The sequence below is a fragment of the Triticum aestivum genome, chromosome 2B (assembly GCF_018294505.1).
Source record: "Triticum aestivum cultivar Chinese Spring chromosome 2B, IWGSC CS RefSeq v2.1, whole genome shotgun sequence".
NCBI classification, from domain to species: domain Eukaryota; kingdom Viridiplantae; phylum Streptophyta; class Magnoliopsida; order Poales; family Poaceae; genus Triticum; species Triticum aestivum.
In genome coordinates, this window is record NC_057798.1 from 100,719,956 (window position 1) to 100,738,518 (window position 18,563).

Sequence of the window (18,563 nt, forward strand, 5' to 3'; positions counted from 1 at the left end):
GTGGGCGAGTTGCAAGCCCGACAACATCCCTGCAACTGCAAGCGCCGCACCCGACCGCAACTGCATGTCCCCCAACATGGTTGCAATTGGACCTTTGTTTTGTCGGAGGGGGCGGGCCAGTTGCATGTCCGACACTATGTATGCAACTGCAAGTGTTGCACCCGACCGCAACTGCATGTCTTGTAACCCAACCGCAAACTGGACTTTTTGTTCTGTCGGAGGGGGCAACCTAGTTGCAAGCCCGACAACAGCCCCGCAACTGCAAGCGCCGTAGACAATCGCAACTGCATGTCCCCCAATCACTACTAGAAATCCCCATATTTCCGACGGTGAAATCTAATAACCGACGGACCGTCGGGTATTACAGTAATAGCCGATGGTAGTTATAATGGCCGACGGTTACTGTCGACTCACGAGTATTACCACTAATACCCGACGGTATACTAGAATGTCCGACGGTGAAAATTCACCCCTCGGATATCCAACTTAATGCCTGACGGTTCATCGTAAAGCCCGACGGTTTTTCCTACACCCACAGGGATTACATGTAATGCCCGACGGTTTTTCCTACACCCACGGGGATTACATGTAATGCCCGACGGGTTTCCCTACACCCACGGGGATTACACGTAATGCCCGACGGGTTTCCCTACACCCACGAGGATTACATGTAATGCCCGACGGTTAATTGTAATGCCCGGCGGTTTTTGGTACACCCTCGGGGATTACATGTAATGCCCGACGGTTTTTGCCACACTCACGGGGATTACATGTAATGCCCGACGGTGAAATTTAATAGCCGAAGGTGAAAACAAAACTCTCACCTATGAGAGGACATGGCCGGCGGTAGATATGTGCCTCTTGGTTATTTGAGAAAATACCCGATGGTGTATAGTGATAACCTGCATTTGACTTTCCCTCTCGACGATATGTTTCAATGGACAACATATGTAGAATGACCGATGTTATATTCCAGATAATTCAGTATAAGAAGATTCCAAGAACTAACATCTAGCATTGCTATTGTAAGCGAGTGCATTATGTTCTTTTTCACAATTAATATATAGGATGCTTAAAAATATTGGTACATGATAATACAAATATGATGTTTAAAAAAATTGCACTTACTAATTAAAGTCCTAGTTTGATAATTTCTTGGTCATGTACTTCTGTAACTTTTGCCTTGCACGTATCTTTAGATTTTCTAATAAATGCAACTTTGTCTAAAAGGACCCCGACCTTCATGTATATTATTAATTAAATGCAAATGTGTCGTGAAGTATTAATTACATCTTGAATTATAACGAGGATGAGTGTTGTATTTTAAAATTAAGGAAGTGGAATGCTATGCATACGATACTATACGTACACATGATCCTTTTTGTCCGAAGCAGTGCGACCATTCTTTTTCCTCCCAACCAAGAAAGTAAAAGGGAGGTATCACCTTTTCTACAGAGAGTCTGCCACATGGAGCAACAGGGGCCGTCCCCTGCATCGGTGAGGCTATGTTTGTACAATATGAACCCGTTCATATTTTTCATCACCATTTTAGGTCCTTAGTAAACATGTATGGCTGGTCATGAAGTACTAGTACTATCATGACTTACAAGCCCGAGTTCCGTATTTCAAAACTAAAAAAAGAGTCATTATATATATATACACACATATGATTCTCTACGTACAATCCTTATGAGATACCACAAACACAACAAATCAACCATTAAGCAGTGGTCATTCTTTCTTCCTCGTGAAGAAAAAGGGCTATCTCGCTAGCGTCTCTCCCAAAGAGAGTTCGACGGCGGCTCCCCTCCGCCGACGACCTCGATCGTTGGTGCTAGGGGGTCGCCGGATCTCTCTCTCTCTCTCCGTGTGTGTGTGGAATAGTTTTAGGCTAAAGTAGCTTTGTTTTTAGGTTGCTCATCGTCTTGGCTTCGGCGGCGCAATGACGGCGCTGAATAAAGATTCTTCAGATCCTTCTCCGACAAGTCAATCGGCCCTATGGTTGGGGTGGTTTTGAAAACCAGCCTGTTCAAGCAAGGATGGTGTGGCGGCGGCATCCTCGTGGTGGACATGTGTCCTCGGGCCGGCGTCTGCCCCAACATCGGCACGGAGCTAGGGAGGTACGTAGTCCAGGAGCGGATGTAGATTGTGGACTGCATCGACGACATTTGGAAGACGGAACATGTGCTGGGTTCGTGGTTGATGGATGGAAAGTGTAGTTTCCTCCTTCGGCGTCTTAGTTGTGGTGGAGTGCCAGATCTTGAGTTCGATAGCATGTCCTGGGGTGTTGCCCAGATCTGATTCATTCAACGACAATGACTTCAGTTTTGGTGAGCCACCTTGGAGGTCCACAAAGCTGCATATCAACAATGGAGCCGCGTCGAGCTTGGGTGAGAAGGTGATCCATCGTTCTTCTCTTCGGTGGCTGCTGTGGTCGTGCTGGGGGCATGTGACGGAGCGTTGGTGTCTAGCTCAGAGATGTTTTGCTATCTTTTCAGTTTTGTCATGTCGATCCTTACGTAGCTTGTAATTTGATCTTTATGATATGAATGAGACACGTATTATCATGCAAAAAAAAAACCGATGCGCGGTGGAACCAAATACAACACACCAATGGATCATCCAAGGTATTGTGGCCATTTTTCGCAAAAAAACGTATTATGATCATACCAAGAATCGTGTATGTGTCATGTCAAAAAAAAAAGGAATCGTGTATGTGCCAGACGAACTGTGAGAAATCTAAGAATAAAAATAGGATTTAAAAAAACAAATGGCCCAAAAAATAAAAGTTATTGTACTCCTATATAATTTCATACGTAATAATAATTAATCAATAACGCGTGTGCAAAAATTAAGTGCACCGCACGGTTCGAACCCAAGACTAAACAGGCTTGCCTAGCGTGCTATACCAGGTGGACATCAGACAGGTTGTGACATATGTCTCCTCAGATATTATCTATACTAGACCTTCTCAAAGCGCAGTTGACCAGCCCCGCCGCTTATTATCCCCTCAGTCCTGCGGCTCACATTCACCTCTCTCTCAACGCCGGTCGCCGCCTAGATGTGTCACCTGACTTGCCACCGTCCTCCACTCTCGTCTCAGATTTGACCCCAAAGTCAAGCGGTAGGCAGCAGCAGCAGGTTCCCGTGTCGCCATGAGCTGGATGGGGAAGCGGGGGTTGGGTGGGGAGAGCCCGCACTGGCGGAGAAGACGGACGAGGACTGGCGGCCTCGGAGCTACTGGCGGCCCCGGAGGTACCTCGCCGCCGCGTCCAGTTCGACCCTGCCTCCTGCAAGCATGGCGACTTCTTCGACACCGTCTGAGCGGGCCACGACCTAACCACGCCCAATCTCTTCAGGTCAGTACAGTACAGTAGGCAATTTGGGATTTTTTTTTTGAAACTGAAATTGAGAAAATTTTGACACAAATAAATGTGGAGACTGAGTTGTTTGGTCAATTAGTTAATCAGCACGTACACCAGAGACAATTTGTTGCAACATTGACACGATTATGTGATCTAGAGATAATAACATATGTACCGTCTACCGTGGTTTTCGTGGGATAATATAATTGAGTCCGTTCAATCCGTTGAGGAGGCCTCGTGGTTATCTATTTTTTTCACGTTTCTCGCGTAGTGGTTAGTGCCCACCTCGCAGCCGTGGACTCCTGTTACCGAATTCTTTGGCGATCTGGCGCTGATTTCTTGGCGCGGCCACCAAAAACTTCTCGCGCGCCGACGCACCACGCACCAAATCAGGTCCTAAACTAACCGCCATAGTCTCCTGGTCCTCTTTGAAAACAAACACATCCTCGTTCTCCAAACCAATCTAGCTCGAGGGGTGCCCGGTGTCCCTCTGCTTCCACTCCGACAGGTGGTCAGGAGTTCCTCTGCTTCCTCTGCGATGGCCGATCAATCGGCACGCAGCGATCACAGTGGGGCGCCACGGTATCATTCTCTTCTCCCTCCCCATTCCCCTCTCTGCTCGTCTCTGGCACACCCCCTTGAGTAATTTTCTTCTTTTCTATCTTACGTGATTGTGCTGATTGTCCATTATTTGTACATTGCAATTTCTTTTCTGCACGATCCATCAATATTGGTTTGTTGGCGGTTCATAATTTTAGTTTGGCAAGTTTTCTTGTTGTACGAGTTGATCTTGTTTTCTTTCTTTTCTTTCTAAACCATGTTAGCCGGGAACTAATTATGTAAGAAACGGAGAGAATATTTGTAGAACCTTAAATCTAGGATTCAACTGGTATGCTCACAAAAAGGTTATGTTTTATGTGTTTACTACAGTAGCAACTTATGTCCAACTAGTATGTGCTTCTGATGGCCATGAATAACCTGAACAGTTCCCTCAGTTTCTTGTTCAGAAAGTTGAAATAGGTATTAATAAACTTGCACATCAGTTAGCTTGTTTGGATAGAGCTCCTAATGACCATCTTGTTAGTTATGGCCAATGTAGGCCAAATATAAAGTTGTTTGATTGATGTTCTCATTGTTACTATATAATTAATATATATCACACTTTACGTTCATGATTAAATCCAATGCTTATACTATACCTCCTACTTCCATTCTACATTTTTGTAGCAATGTAGATGTCGACCGTAGTTGGATGTACAAAGAGAGACGAGGGAAGTTGATCAGTGATGCTTGGCAACATGGAGTAGATAATTTTCTAGATCATGCATTCTCATTGCCCGATGCTGCTGCAGACGGGAAATCCCGTTGTCCTTGCAGCAAGTGCTTTTGCGGTCATAAGTGCACAAGGGATGTCATGACCACACACTTGTGCAGCAATGGGTTCATGTTAGGATATGAGAGATGGACTAGCCACGGGGAGTCTGATGCACCTGAAAATGTAGAGCATGATAACGTGGGGGATGGAGATAGAATGAATGACATGCTAGTTGATGCAATTGTTGCTGAAGGAGTTTCTAAAGGTGATGAGCCAACAAAAGCTGCTAAAAAATTCTATGAAATGTTGATGGAAGCCGACAAACCTTTGCATGAGAAGACCACACAATCACGTCTATCCATTGTAGGAAGGCTAATGACTATTAAAACACAACATAATCTGTCAGAAGCTTGTTACAATGAAATGATGACTCTTATACATGACATTGTTGGGGATGATGCTGCAAAAGATCTCCCAGCAAACTTCCATAGGTCCAAGAAGCTTGTGCATAGTCTAGCAATGCCTTACGTCAAAATTCATGCATGCCCCAATAATTGTATGATTTATTATAAGGAGAATGAAAATAAAGAAAAATGCACTATCTGCAAAGAACCTAGATATGAGGAAACAACCGCAGGAAATAAATCTACGAAGATACCAAGAAAAGTTCTGCGCTATCTCCCAATTACTCCTAGGCTACAACGGTTGTACATGTCACAAAGCACTGCCAAGCACATGGACTATCACGCAAGGCCTCATAACAGTGATGAAGTAATGGTTCACCCTTCTCATGGTGAAGCTTGGAAGGAATTTAATAAGGAATTTAAAAAATTTGCTGAGGAAGTAAGGAATATAAGGCTATGTCTAGCAACTAACGGATTCACACCTTTTGGTATTACAGCAGCCTCCTACTCATGTTGGCCAGTATTTGTTGTGCCTTATAATCTTCCACCAGAAATGTGCATGAAGCAGAGTAACCTGATCCTTGCACTAGTTATTCCCGGTCCAGATCATCCAGGAAAGAACCTAAATGTTTTTATGCAGCCTCTAGTTGACGAACTTGATGATTTGTGGAGAAATGGTGTAGAAACTATGATAGTTATCGAAAGCAAAATTTCACCTTAAAGGCAGCTTTGCTTTGGACTATTCATGACTTTCCAGCTTATGGATTAGTAGCATGCTGGAGCACTCATGGAAAGCTTGCTTGCCCTATATGTGGATCTGACATAAAGACATTCTCATTGAAGAATGGGAGAAAACCATGCTGGTTTGACTGCCATAGGAGATTCCTTCCCACTGACCATGCATTTCGTAGGAGTGTGAAATGTTTTCGCAAGAAAAAAACAGTTTTAGATCCTCCACCAAAGCCCTTGTCCGGAGAACAGGTGTATGAAGAACTCCAAAGTCTTGTCCATGATGAAACTGGCAAGAGTAAATTTGAGGGGTTTGGGAAGGAGCACAATTGGATAGCTATAAGTGGTTTGTGGCAGCTAGAGTATTTTCGGAAGTTGCTGCTTCGCCATAACATTGATGTAATGCACAATGAGAAAAATGTATCTGAGGCTTTACTAAACACATGCCTTGATATTCCTGAGAAAACTAAGGATAGCAACAAAGCACGCCTTGATGTTGCTTTGTATTGTGATCGACCAAAGCTACACCTGAACAAGAATTCAAGGGGTGTGTGGAAGAAACCTAGAGCGAAATATTGTGTCAGCAAGGAAGATAGAATGACCATCCTTAAGTGGTTTAAAGAAGTGAAGTTTTCTGATAGGTTTGCTGCTAATTTGAGTAAAACTGTCAACTTGAGTAAAAACAAATTCATTGGGCTGAAAAGCCATGACCACCACATCATCATGGAGGGTTGTTTACACTATTCAGCCAAGTACCAGCTTGAGTAACTTTGATGACTGCGCAAATGACCCATCTACTACAGATGAATATTTCCAGGAAGGTGGTCATCTGGGTAGTTTTTCTGTAGATGGTGGCAAATTTGTTGATGAATCTACTGAGCCAAGAAAGGAGTCAGATGATGTGGAGCTTGATCCCTCTGAAATTTATGTAATAGAAAATCAAGGCAATAATTATGAGGGAGAAGAATCTTCAGAAGATGAATTGGACGAGAGTACTGATGAGGAAGAAGAAGATTTACCTGAAGAGGAAGGACAAGAAGAGACATATGAGACCGAAGATGAGGATGATGCAATAGAGCATGACTCTGAATATGACGATGATGATTACTGAACATTTATAGCTTTTGCACTTGTCATTTTCTGTCTTGGTACCAATAAATATTATATAGTGGCACAACTAGTGAATAATATAGTATGTTTACTATTGGTAGTAATACATATTACATAGTGATTTAGTGACACAACTATTGAATAATATATTATGTTTGATAGTATTTCTAGTTTAGTTGTTACATAATGTTTTCTGTTGTTCTCTTCTTCTACTATCATGCCTTTGGTAATCATCTACTAATTATTTTTTTATGTGGCTAATAAGAATGCATTTGTCACTATGTAAATAGGATGACCCGCTTGCATCATAGGCGTGTCTCAATGGCTAGGTCGAACAGGTCTTCTTCTAGTGCCTCCGTAGGAAACAATGGATCAACTCAGTCAACTGTACAGGCTAAAAAGCCTAGAACACCAAGAACTAGGACTACAGCCGGTCTCAGACTAGAGGAAATTGACCGACCGCTTATAGTTCCCATTGGCATGTAAGTATTAAATATTCCAATTGCTTTACTTGTTGGAGCAATGTTCATGTGCTAACTACATTTGATCTTTATTTATAACAGGGCATGGGAAAGGCACCCATACAGTGCTCGTGATCCATCAACGGTGTTAGGTGCCTTAGTGCGCCAGATGTATCCACCGCCAATTGGTCCAAAAAATGATCAGAAACCGGTATTGTGTTGGGAGGACTACAAGTGGTCCCCTGGTCCAGAAGTAAGAACAGCAGCTTCCAAAATAGTGGAAGAATTTTGGGTAAGTATATGCGCACAATGCTTTGAGAATTTTGAATCAGTTTTTCTAGTACTTAGAATTCTAAAACAGAGGTGAACATATTATATTTAGACATAAGAAGTCTAAAACTGGTGGATAGGTGGTAGTTAAAATTCTTTATTTTGGTCACAACCATGACAAAACTACTTGGTTTATCTATGAAGTGTTGGAAGCTTTGATGATTATGCATATGCTCACTTCCACAAATGCACTAGTAACTAACAAAAAATGTTTTGGGATGGTTTTTGGCAGTGGCGTTTCAAGTGTGACCCATCGGAGCAAGAGAAGGCAGATGGTGTTTTGGAGGAGAACTTAACTAGGAAAGTGAAGCAGATGCTACATGAGGAAAAGGCGGCAGCCATCAAAAGATTAAAGAAGAAGGGACAATTGCCTACAGAACTAACAGAAGAGGATGAGGATGGTAACCGCTGGCCAACTAAGGAAGCTTTAATTTCTGCAAAGAGAGTTGACTTTGGTACAGACGTTGGTTGGCGTCTACTATGTGAGCACTAGAGTAGTACTGAATTTAGAGGGTTATCTTTAACCAACAAAAGGAATAGACTTGCTAATGGGGACACGGTCTTCCATTGCAGTGGTGCTAGAAATGTTGTCGCCACATGTCAATTTCTGGTACTATTTTCGTCAAACATCTTTGTGCTTACTGTTTAATAAGGAAGTTTCATTTACATTGGATGATGTGTCACACTCTTGAAATGCAGAAACTCAAAACCGGGAAAGACCCTGGAATTTCTGGTGCTTGGCTTCACACGCACAAATTGCATCGAGGGACTGATGAAGAGCAGATATGCAGTCAAAGAACTGCTGATCATTGGGTCAGTAAAATATTGCAACTTAGTTCATTATAATCATCATGAGAACTATGTGCATAACACTGCAGTTTACCATTAATTTTTAATTTGAAAAGGAGGATTTTGATAAGGCAATGAAAAATGCCCATGGAGAAAATTGGGAAGAGGAGCACCCGGATTTAGATGGACAAATCATCTACGAAGCAGCAGGCAGAATGCCACATGGCAGGCTGGGAATTGCTAATGAGTTGTTTAGCAAAGCAGAGAAGGCGAAGTTTAAGTCTAAAAGGGCGATGGCCTCACAGCCGGTGCAATCTGCTAAGGAGGAGCGTCTAGAAAGAGAAAACAAATATTTGAAGCAGGAGATCAATCGTCTTCGAGGCATTGAGCTTGTTGTTCAGGTAATATTATCTTCTCTTGTAAATTAGAGTCTGAGTGGATAGGTATGTGCTGACATGCTGATGTTTGTAGTCTTTGGCTGAGAAAGGGGGAGTCGACTTTGATGGCATAATGCAATCAGCAACAGATGACTTGGTAAGTTATACCCATCTGAATTGTAGGCTTTCAGCAATTGAACCCATTAAGTAATGTTTCTTTTGTGTATGATACATAGTCTCCATCATATTCTGAAGGCGGATTTCAAAGGGGACGAGGTGATGTGCCTCAACACCAAACCGAAAAGGTTAGTTCATTGTCGTCGTGCTCGCAAGTCTGGGATTACCTCTCCTTGTTCCACCATTTATGTGTTTGTCTTTGCATATGTATTAGCACATCAAGAGAGAATTTGTGTGTGCAAGTTAGGTGCAGTATTTTTGGTCATGGAAAGTAGCAGCAGATGTAGATCCTTCATATATTTTAATTACAGATTTAGAAAAGAAATGCATGGTTAACTATATTGGCGCATTCCTCTAAAGGATTATATCACCCAAGAGAAATGACTGATGCTGCATGTAAATACTTGATGGTTGATAGGACAAGTTTATCTGCACATCTATGAGAAAAAAATGCAGTGAAGACCACACTTGATAGCCTACAGTTGTCATGCTTGTTTATCTGTACATATGCCTTGTTTGCTTGTATCTCTGTACATATGCCTTGTTTGCTTGCATATCTAAATTCGCTATCATTTCTTATGTGCAAAACTAGATAAACTAAACCATGTTAATTAAAAAATCATTAATAGGAAAAATATGATAGTATGAACAATAATTTATTTGTACTTCATGTATAATTTATTGAGGTCGCAGGGAACGAATTAGTAGACATGAAAGCATTTAGGCTAACCATCCGGAATATTTTTCTTACGGATACTCTTACTTTATCTAAGCATTGTACCATGTTCGATAAAGCCTCTGTACATATGCATTTCAATTATAATACATATACATGCAAATATTATTTCACCTTGGGGCACATGCTGCTAGTTTATGCTCTTTGTACATGCCATTCTTAATTAGTTTACTATATGCCCAAACTAGCCAATAGCGGTCTGTTAGTTTAGTAATTCGGCTTTGTCATGTGACTGCGAAATGTAAACACTGTTGATAATGGGGTTGCAGATAGATATGCATAGTACTTGGTAAATGTGTATGGAATGTGTTCCTGCTGATTCATGTTTCCTCTGAAAATTTCATGTGAAGGAACGAAAGGTGAATAGGCATCATATTGTTGGATAATCATGCTGTCATATAGCAGTTCGCAGATAACCTATCAATTAGAACAATTAAGTTTGATCCCTGTAGGTCACTTAAATTTCAGCTACATTATACTGACAACTAGTCTTGTCATTACTTAGGGAATGGGAAGCAGGACTGGAGGCAGTACGAGTCATGGAAATGATGATGAGGACGACGACTATGGCAATGGGGGATATGGTAACTATGGCGAGGGTGATCTGTATGGTGATGAGCACTATGATCACTATGGTGATGGGGAATATGATGACTATGGAGATGAGGATGACTATGTCTATGGCTATGGCGGTGGCGATGGCGATGATGATGATTGGCTATAAAATCTAATGATGTTCAAGTCATGTCAAAATGTAGTTGTGTTAGATATTTGAAACACTTTATTATCTTATGGACAAATTTGTCTTAGTGGACAATTTATCTTATGCAAAATGTGGCCTATCTCAGTTACTATTTTGTTCTGCATTCGACATTTGATAATTATGGTTAATGCAATTTGGATGCAACTCAATACCTTGTGCTTGTGTATGAGATGGAATGAAACACCCCTTGGTGAAAGAAATATACGAGGGGTGAGTAATGACCTATGGAGGAAAATATGTCTCGGTTATAGAGAATGCCAATGGGGACTTCAGACTGTTGGTGAATTTATAAATTGACGGTGTTTGCTCACCCTTGACTAACAGGTTTTCTGGCGGTGTTCGCTCACCCTCGGCTAACAGGTTTCCTGAAAGGCCGTATACACTGTCGACCATCTAATGAGCTGACGGTTTGGTTCTCCTCACGGTCATAAATAAGTCCAGCGGGACAAATGTACCGTCGACTACTTTGAAAACCGACGGGAAGCAATAACCGTCGGAGAGTAAATGCTCGACAAGGAACCGTCGGCTATAAATGTCGTCGGGCTAAGATGAGCCAGCTGGTCACAATAACATGCCCGACGGCTCACCGTCGGCTTACTACCGTAGGTGACAATATTACCCGACTGTACTGTCGACCATTACTGTAATGGCCGACGGAGCAAGGCCGACGGGAGATGGCCGACGGTGTACCGTCGGTTTTAGTAATAGTTGACGGTGATCAAAAATATCCGACGGTGATTGGACCCTCGGTTATAATGAAATATCTAGTAGTGAATATGGTTGCAACTGGACCTTTGTTTTGTCGGAGGGGGCGGCGAGAGAGGGGGTGGGTCAGTTGCATGTCCGACACTAGACATGCAACTGCAAGTGTCGCACCCGACCGCAACTGCATGTCTTCTAGCCCGACCGCAATTGGGCTTTTTTGTTCTGTGGAAGGGGGCGCCGGTAGATGGGTGGGCCAATTGCAAGCCCGAGAACATCCCCGCAACTGCAAGCGTCGCACCTGATCGCAACTACGTCCAACTGTAGTCATGCAACTGTATGTCTCTCTAACTTGGGTGCGGGCGGGGGGAGGGCCTAGGAGCTTGGGTGTCCCAGTATGTGAATTTATTTTTCACTTTTTCATTTTTGATTTTGTACTTTCTATTTTTCTTTCTATTTATTTTTGCGTTTTGGATTTGTGTTATGCACACACATGGGCTGCACATAGTTTCTTAATTTATTTTCCTTTTTTGTGTCAAAAATGTGTGCTCAAAGAAATACAAACACACTACACTTTTTTTAGAACAACTACACTTTTTGTATGTATTATATTTGTTTGAGGCACACTACAGTGCATATCGGCTGGGAGAGATGACACATACACCGATATATTTGACAGCCTAAATACAGCCTAATATTTATACTCATTTGCACACTAGTCGGCCACATATAGTTGCTTATCCGTCGGTTACAGACAATTAAATTGTCTTCTTCTTTTCATTTCTTTATTTTTCTTTGTTACATTGAAGATTTCTTTATCATTTAAAAATACAAAATAGTTTTTGAATGAAATGATAAATAAAGAACAAAAATAGCAAGATGACACGAAAAGAAGAAACAGAGTATTAGCAACTCTAGCGTAAAAAATAAAAGCTACACTGTGCTGCATAGTACACCCAACGGGACAATGTTCTAGCAATTCCAGTAAAAAGCACAAATAAAAAAAAACAAAGGCACAACGAATAGATGATGTCAATACAGCCCAGCAGCAGCCCACGTGTGAGCCAACGCAGGCCGACGCAGGCCAACACATAACGAACAGGGGGAAACAGAACTCCAGGCAAGCGAACGGAGTTACGTGCGATCAGTTTATATATGACGTCATCTGACTTAGACTTCGCGAAGTCTCAGTCGACTGAGATTTAGACAGACCCTATGAACTATTGCCGCTTCATCTTTTTTCTCCCTGAAAAGGAGGAAAAATCCCCCTGGCCAACACCCATAATATTAGAACAAAGTACGAAACAGGAGAAAAGTTCAAATACATGGGCCGAGCTAGAACAATGAAAACAGAAAGTATTACACCGGACCGTCACCCAAAACGGACGAATAAAGCCCTGACGATAATCTCCCAACAGGTGCACCCAAAGCCGTGGACTCCCACGCATCCACATCCTGGAGAGAGAACCTTGTACTGACCCAAAAACTGATGGCTCTTAAGATGACTTGCAATTTGTTTTGAAACTTTTGCCTAGTTAAAAAATGATCATTTACATCTCCATATTGCCAAAAGAAAAACACACACTCCAACACGGATGTGCACTTTGAGCCGAGGATGAATTTCTTTCAACAAATTACCAAACATATTCGTTATTGATGTTGGCCGTGGTAGATTGAAAGCAATATGGATGGCTCACTGGAGGGGCATTTCAAGTGTGAGGCGATATCAAAAAAGGTATCCTGTGTGCGCCCGCCCCTCCTCCCCCACCCCGACCCCCGCGTCGTCCTCTCTGGGCGACTCGGGGGCGAAACCCTAGCCGCCTCGTCAAGGCCCTTCTCCCTGCTCTTCCCTCCCCCGCCGCCGCCGGCGGCCGTCACCGGGCCTGGCCCGCGCGGTGCTGGGCGGCGGCGGGGCGTCCCCTCGCGCCTTCTGCTCTGGCCAATCCCCCCATGCATGCTCCCTGGTCGTCGACCTCGCCCCGATCCCCTTTTCTGCGGTGGCGTTCCCCCGTCTCTGGCCGTGTTGGATCCCGTCGGCTGCTCCTGGCGCCGCCCGTTCGCCGGATCCGGAGCCTGCGGTGGTCCCCGTGGCGGCATTCTGCTCGATCCGGCTCCCCGCCGTGGGCCAGGGAGGCGACCCTGCTCCTGCTCAGGCTTGCCGCAACTGTCCCTGTGTCGCCGGATCCGGTGCTCGGGCGGCTGCTGGCCTTCGATTCCGGCCGAATCTGGCCTGTGGGGACGCCGCAGACGCGCTCCTTTCTTTTGGGTGGTGTTCGGTGGTTGGTGATGCCCCAGGTGATTGTGGCGGGGATTCTTGCTGGCGGTGGAGGTGATGTGCGTGGTGGGTGGATGCCGGGTCGGCGGCCCCGGGCTGTGTGGACGCCGTCGACTCTGCGGTGAGCGGCGGCCGTGGGTGCTAATCCATGACTCCGGCCGTGCGGGCGGCGGGGTTGCGGTGGACGAGTTCTGCAATGGAGGGGTGCCCCGCCGGTCGGCTCTCCTGCTTCTTACGAAGACCTCCGTTCCTACCTGCTAGATTGCGCCCCTCTAGTCATTCTTGTGGCCTTGTGGTCGGAGTGTGGAGCGGGACCGGGGGAAACCCTTGGTCATCGGCGGCGGCCAGGACAATGGCGACGCCATGGATTGGCGTCGGCTACCTTCTTGGAGGCCTTGTCGAGGTCCCCTCCCTCCCGTCGTCTTGCATTCTTGTGGCGAAAGCTCCAGCTCCCCTTGAGGACGGTGGCGGCGTTCTGTCGTCGCATCCCTTCCTGGAGGCACCATCCGGGGTGCATGGAAGCAAGGTTGGCGTTTGCTGCAGGTTTGGTTGCGGTTGGTGGCGGCTTTCTGTGCATCTTCTTCCGCCGGTCTTCGTTGTGCAGTATTTTTCTTCAGCTCGTGTTTGGATGTGCGGTTGGCTGTGCTTGTGGCGAGGTCGTGGGAGCGCTGCGGCTGTGGTTTGAGCTCTGGTTCCTCTTGCCTAAGGTGCTCTGTTGGTTTTGTTCATGCGGCTCTCGGTGAGCTTCCTACCTCCCGACGGTACGACGCCCTTCGAGCCAGGGCGAGAAGATTGTGGTCCTCTTTGGAGGGGGAATCAGATGGCTTGCTAGCAGGTTCTGCCGGAGTAGGCGATGTGGCGATGGCCACCGTTGCTGGTGCTGCTGGTTGATTCTCTCCTGTGGCCGAGCTAGCTGCTGTTCTAGATGTTAGGCTGTGGTAATTCAGGCTGAGCTCCTTCTTGTATCTTTCGCTTGCCTGTATTGTTGGTTGGCTATGAGCTGTTGTAGCACTCCGTATCTTTGTCGTTCCCTGTTTTCCTTTCTTGTAAGTGGTGTAATCGTGGCCGGTTGATGGCTTTGTTAATTCAAAGCCGGGCTAGGTTCGAGCCCAAGGCTCGGCCATCGCCTCTTCTCTAGAAAAAAGCATTTCAAGTGTGTAAGAGAGGAGCAAGTGTCGAATTAATTCATTGTGATCACAAAGGGCAATATCTGTCCATCCACGCTTTGAAGTTGTCTTTCGTTAAGACTACCACTCTTTGTCCATACCACGTGGATATCTTGATTTTAACAAGACTGTACAATTCAGGCCTTCATTCATGATATACTAGATAATACCCTGCGCGTTGTTGCGGAGAATTCTTGCAATATTTTTTATGAAATTTAAAATAACTATGATACATGTACTCATTTGATTATATATATGGGCTATTTTGTTTCGCGAAACAGAATATTATTTTATTACCTTACTTGAATTGACGGTTTCAGGCGGTTGTACTGATAATTTTCATCTCGTCGAACTGATAGTCTTTTCGTCGAAATGGGGACGTGTAATATATCGTTAGAAAGCTCTGGACATCTACATTACAAATATATAGGAATTTTTTGCAAAATCATCACGGTTTAAGAGCAGTTTTGAAAAAACTGTTTTTTTCAAAACCAAAAACATGAATCGTTTTTTGGACTCAATTTTCAAACAGTTTGTCGGAATTGAGCAAATAAGATGGCGTTGGAAAGCTGGTAAAAATCCACATCTTTCATATATCTACTGTTTTTTCAAATTATATACAATTTAAAAGTAATTTAAAAAACAATGAAATTCTGGGCGAAACGTATTTCACTTTTTTTGCAAACGGTTTGTCGGATTGACGCAAATGAAATGGTGTTGGAAAGCTATAAAAAATAAGCAACTTTTCTGTATAGAAATGTTTTTCTAATTCCTTACGTTTTAAAAACGAATTCGAACATGGTCAAATTTGATTTTGAATGTGATTTTTTTTAAATTATCAAAATGGGGCAAATAATATACCGTTGGATAGCTATCAAAAATGCAAAACTTAGTCATGTTGAACCTTTTCTCTACTTCGCAACCGTCTAAAAGTAATTTGGAATATGGCATGACGAATCCTGCTGTTTTTCGTCTGAAAAACAAAGTAGTCATACTGATATATGTGTATGTTTGTATTGAGCTATTTTCTGTAGAGTAATTTTGAATGGTTCCGAAAAAAGGTACTTGTACTGATGTTTGCATGAGTTTGTACTAAGGGTGTTTTCACTAACTAGACTTTGCTCTGTTTTTTGGGTAATATTTTTCTCGTAAGTTTTTAACGGTTTACTGTATCCTAGCCCCGAACTTGCATTGTTTTTATTGTTGAACTGAATGTTATTTTTTTGCCAATTTTTTTGTGTGTTTCTTTTTTTGAAGTCAATTTTTTTTGCAACGAATGTTCTAGATTTCTCTTGTTTTGCAACTTGAACTTTTTACCATTTTAAACTTTTACCAACTTGAATTACCATATGTGGATGAGCACTTGAACTTGTAGAATTTAAAATTTTATGTTTTAATTCTCATTTGTTTTCTTGTCCAAACTTATGGTATCATCATCATTGAACCTGTGTGGTTTCTGTAGCTGAACTAAAATCCATGTTATCTGTGAAAACCAGGAAAATTGCATCTCCTTAATGGGCCATGATGCAAGCATCGCCGCCGGCAATACTTGGCGCACCAGAGAACCTGCATTGATGGATTTGTCGAGAGAGAACTGAGGGCAGCACATCCATGCATTTTTTCCGCAGCAGCTACACTTGGTTTACGAACTCACACACACACACACACAAAATCGATAACAAGTTGGCGCATGACCTTATAACAAGAGCACACATGAACTGACAAACAAGAGCACATCGGTGATTAACATAATATAAATCCATTGTCGCTTTTCCATTTGTTAAGTTGCTTTTTCCTTTGAACCTTTACTGGTATGATTTTTTTTGCAAATTTGTCCCCTTGAGTCAGAACTGACGCAATTCTTAATTTTTAATTTATGGTCCTTATGGTACTAGAGAGTTTGTACTTCTCAAAAAATAATCACTCAATGTTCTTTTAGTTTTAGTTTTTAATTTTGTTTCTCATCCTTATCCTTACTGTCAATGTCATCACTTTGGTTTATATAGTTGAACGGACTTACATTTTTACCGTTCCTTCTTCTAAAAACTTATGTTTTCTTCTCCAAAACTTCCTACCTGGCGAGAATCAGAACTTCTTTATTTTTTACATTTGTACTTCCAAGTGTCTTTAATGACATTTTCAAATTTTTACTTTGTTTTACCTGGCGAGAACCTGTACTATTGGATTTGTCGAGAGAGGACTGAGGGAACACGTCAGCGTTGGGGTGGCGGATGCAAGTATTGGAGTTCAGCCTAAAATCACAAGAGAATGGATCAAAATGAATTCAGATTGACTTTTAATCATTTATCAAGCTATAAAAGTTAGAACTGATGTTACACAAACCGAGGCATTTTTTTTATATGAACAGCTCATGTGATCACGCAATATGTATTGTACCACTGTTCTCTTATTCTCATGAACAAATAACCATAGACTATCGAGAGAATGTATTACTGGACAGTAGGCATTTTCTTCTCAGGACCACTTTGGTTTTCTTTTTCTTTTTCTTCACTTTTGCTCTGCTTTCTTTTTTCTTTGCTTTATGAAGTGCCCCATCAGAATAGTTGAACTTTAGATTTTACCAATGTCCACATCTACTGAAACTAAGGGAGCTCCTTTTTGAAACTAAGGGCGTCGGTCCTTATATACTTGAACAAAAACTGGTTAAGAACAAAAACTGAAGGAGTCGAAATTCAAGAAACTAACTAAAGTTCCTTATGTTCCTTATGTACTTGAACTATATAAAATTTGAAGATTTGAACTAATGTTCTACTAAAGTACCGACACCACAAAATATATAAAACCATTTTTTAACACAAACATATCTCTACAACTACTAACACTACAAAATGCATTGTGCAGGCAGAGAGTACAACATAAAACTCCCACTCTCATACTATAATTTGCTGCAGATAGTGAAAATCATTTGTTGATAAAGAACGAGAGGAGGTGAATTCGAGGGATCCTCCGCACAAGAACATTTAATTTTTGTTTCTGGTGTCGCTGGATAACTGTCATTACTTGTCGGCAGCAAAGTCCTTGAACTTGGCCTACACCGGTAGTAGGACTCACTGGTTCTGTCACCTAAAATGCAAAACACACACAAAATTCTCAAGTACTGAAATCTGTAGCAAATTTCCACGTTGAACTTTCCTAGTTCAGATCATTGAACTCTCCCAGCCGGTGATGCTTCTCTCAGGACAGAACCCAGTGGACCCTGCACACGGAAAGCCCAGCGCGGCAATGTTAGTACTTCCCAAGGTGTTGCATCTATACTCACTATGGCGATGTGTTTGTACTGCCCAAAAACATATGCAAGAGCACAAAGTAAACATTTTTTAAAACTTGTGCTCACAGGAATAGTGACAACACCTAAAGAGCATGTACTTTTCACATCTTCCCAACTACTCAATTAGCAGAACAACACATCTATTTATTTGATGCACACAGAGGACTACCATCAGCGCTCAACTTGCACGGCAGCCAGCAACCATGGTGGACGGGCTGGTGGTGGTGCCTTACCTTTTTGTAAATCAAAGCTCCTACGTTTATGCTATACTTTCATGCAGTTCTTCACTCAAGTAATAATTTCAGTTTAACCTTGAAGAACCAACTTCAGTGTTCGAATTAGTACCTTTTCCGGAGGTGCAGACGCAACAAGAAAGAAGTTCTTGTGGAGCTTGAGGGACCGCTGGACGTAGCACGACATGGAGCATAGAACTACCCTCTACTAGGAGGTTGACCTACAGAGGAGCATCCATTGCCCACGGCGAGGCAGAGGTGCGCCGGTGAGTGACGCAGCCTCATTGGAAGTGGGCGGATGCGGGGCCGGTGTGACCTAGCCTCGTTGGATTCAGGTGGTGC

The 18,563-nt window shown here is 43.0% G+C and overlaps 2 protein-coding genes across 3 annotated transcripts; both read left to right on the forward strand.

The window, feature by feature from the left end:
* Positions 1-3,010: 3,010 nt before the first annotated feature.
* LOC123043699 (uncharacterized) lies at positions 3,011-10,705 on the forward strand. Of its 2 annotated transcripts, XM_044466233.1 has the most exons (10): positions 3,011-3,359; positions 7,214-7,405; positions 7,487-7,676; positions 7,947-8,196; positions 8,288-8,324; positions 8,414-8,527; positions 8,620-8,904; positions 8,975-9,037; positions 9,117-9,185; positions 10,299-10,705. In XM_044466233.1, exons 7-10 carry the CDS (start codon positions 8,638-8,640, stop codon positions 10,515-10,517), a joined length of 618 nt encoding a protein of 205 aa, XP_044322168.1. In that variant the 5' UTR covers positions 3,011-3,359; positions 7,214-7,405; positions 7,487-7,676; positions 7,947-8,196; positions 8,288-8,324; positions 8,414-8,527; positions 8,620-8,637; the 3' UTR covers positions 10,518-10,705. The 2 variants fall into 2 exon arrangements, with proteins under 2 accessions (XP_044322168.1, XP_044322167.1); XM_044466232.1 differs by having other exon boundaries at positions 7,947-8,324.
* On the forward strand, positions 3,410-6,609 carry LOC123043696 (uncharacterized). The gene is made up of 2 exons (XM_044466227.1): positions 3,410-3,947; positions 4,593-6,609. The coding sequence occupies exons 1-2, from the start codon at positions 3,904-3,906 to the stop codon at positions 5,803-5,805; spliced, it is 1,257 nt and encodes a 418-aa protein (XP_044322162.1). The 5' UTR covers positions 3,410-3,903; the 3' UTR covers positions 5,806-6,609.
* Positions 10,706-18,563: the final 7,858 nt, after the last annotated feature.

Coding starts and splice junctions, on each gene's coding strand:
- LOC123043699 (XM_044466232.1), top strand. CDS start 8,638: ATGAAAAATGCCCATGGAGAAAATTGGGAAGAGGAGCACCCGGATTTA. Junction 8,905..8,974: donor GCATTGAGCTTGTTGTTCAG/GTAATATTATCT, acceptor TGATGTTTGTAG/TCTTTGGCTGAGAAAGGGGG. Junction 9,038..9,116: donor AATCAGCAACAGATGACTTG/GTAAGTTATACC, acceptor TATGATACATAG/TCTCCATCATATTCTGAAGG.
- LOC123043696 (XM_044466227.1), top strand. CDS start 3,904: ATGGCCGATCAATCGGCACGCAGCGATCACAGTGGGGCGCCACG. Junction 3,948..4,592: donor GATCACAGTGGGGCGCCACG/GTATCATTCTCT, acceptor ACATTTTTGTAG/CAATGTAGATGTCGACCGTA.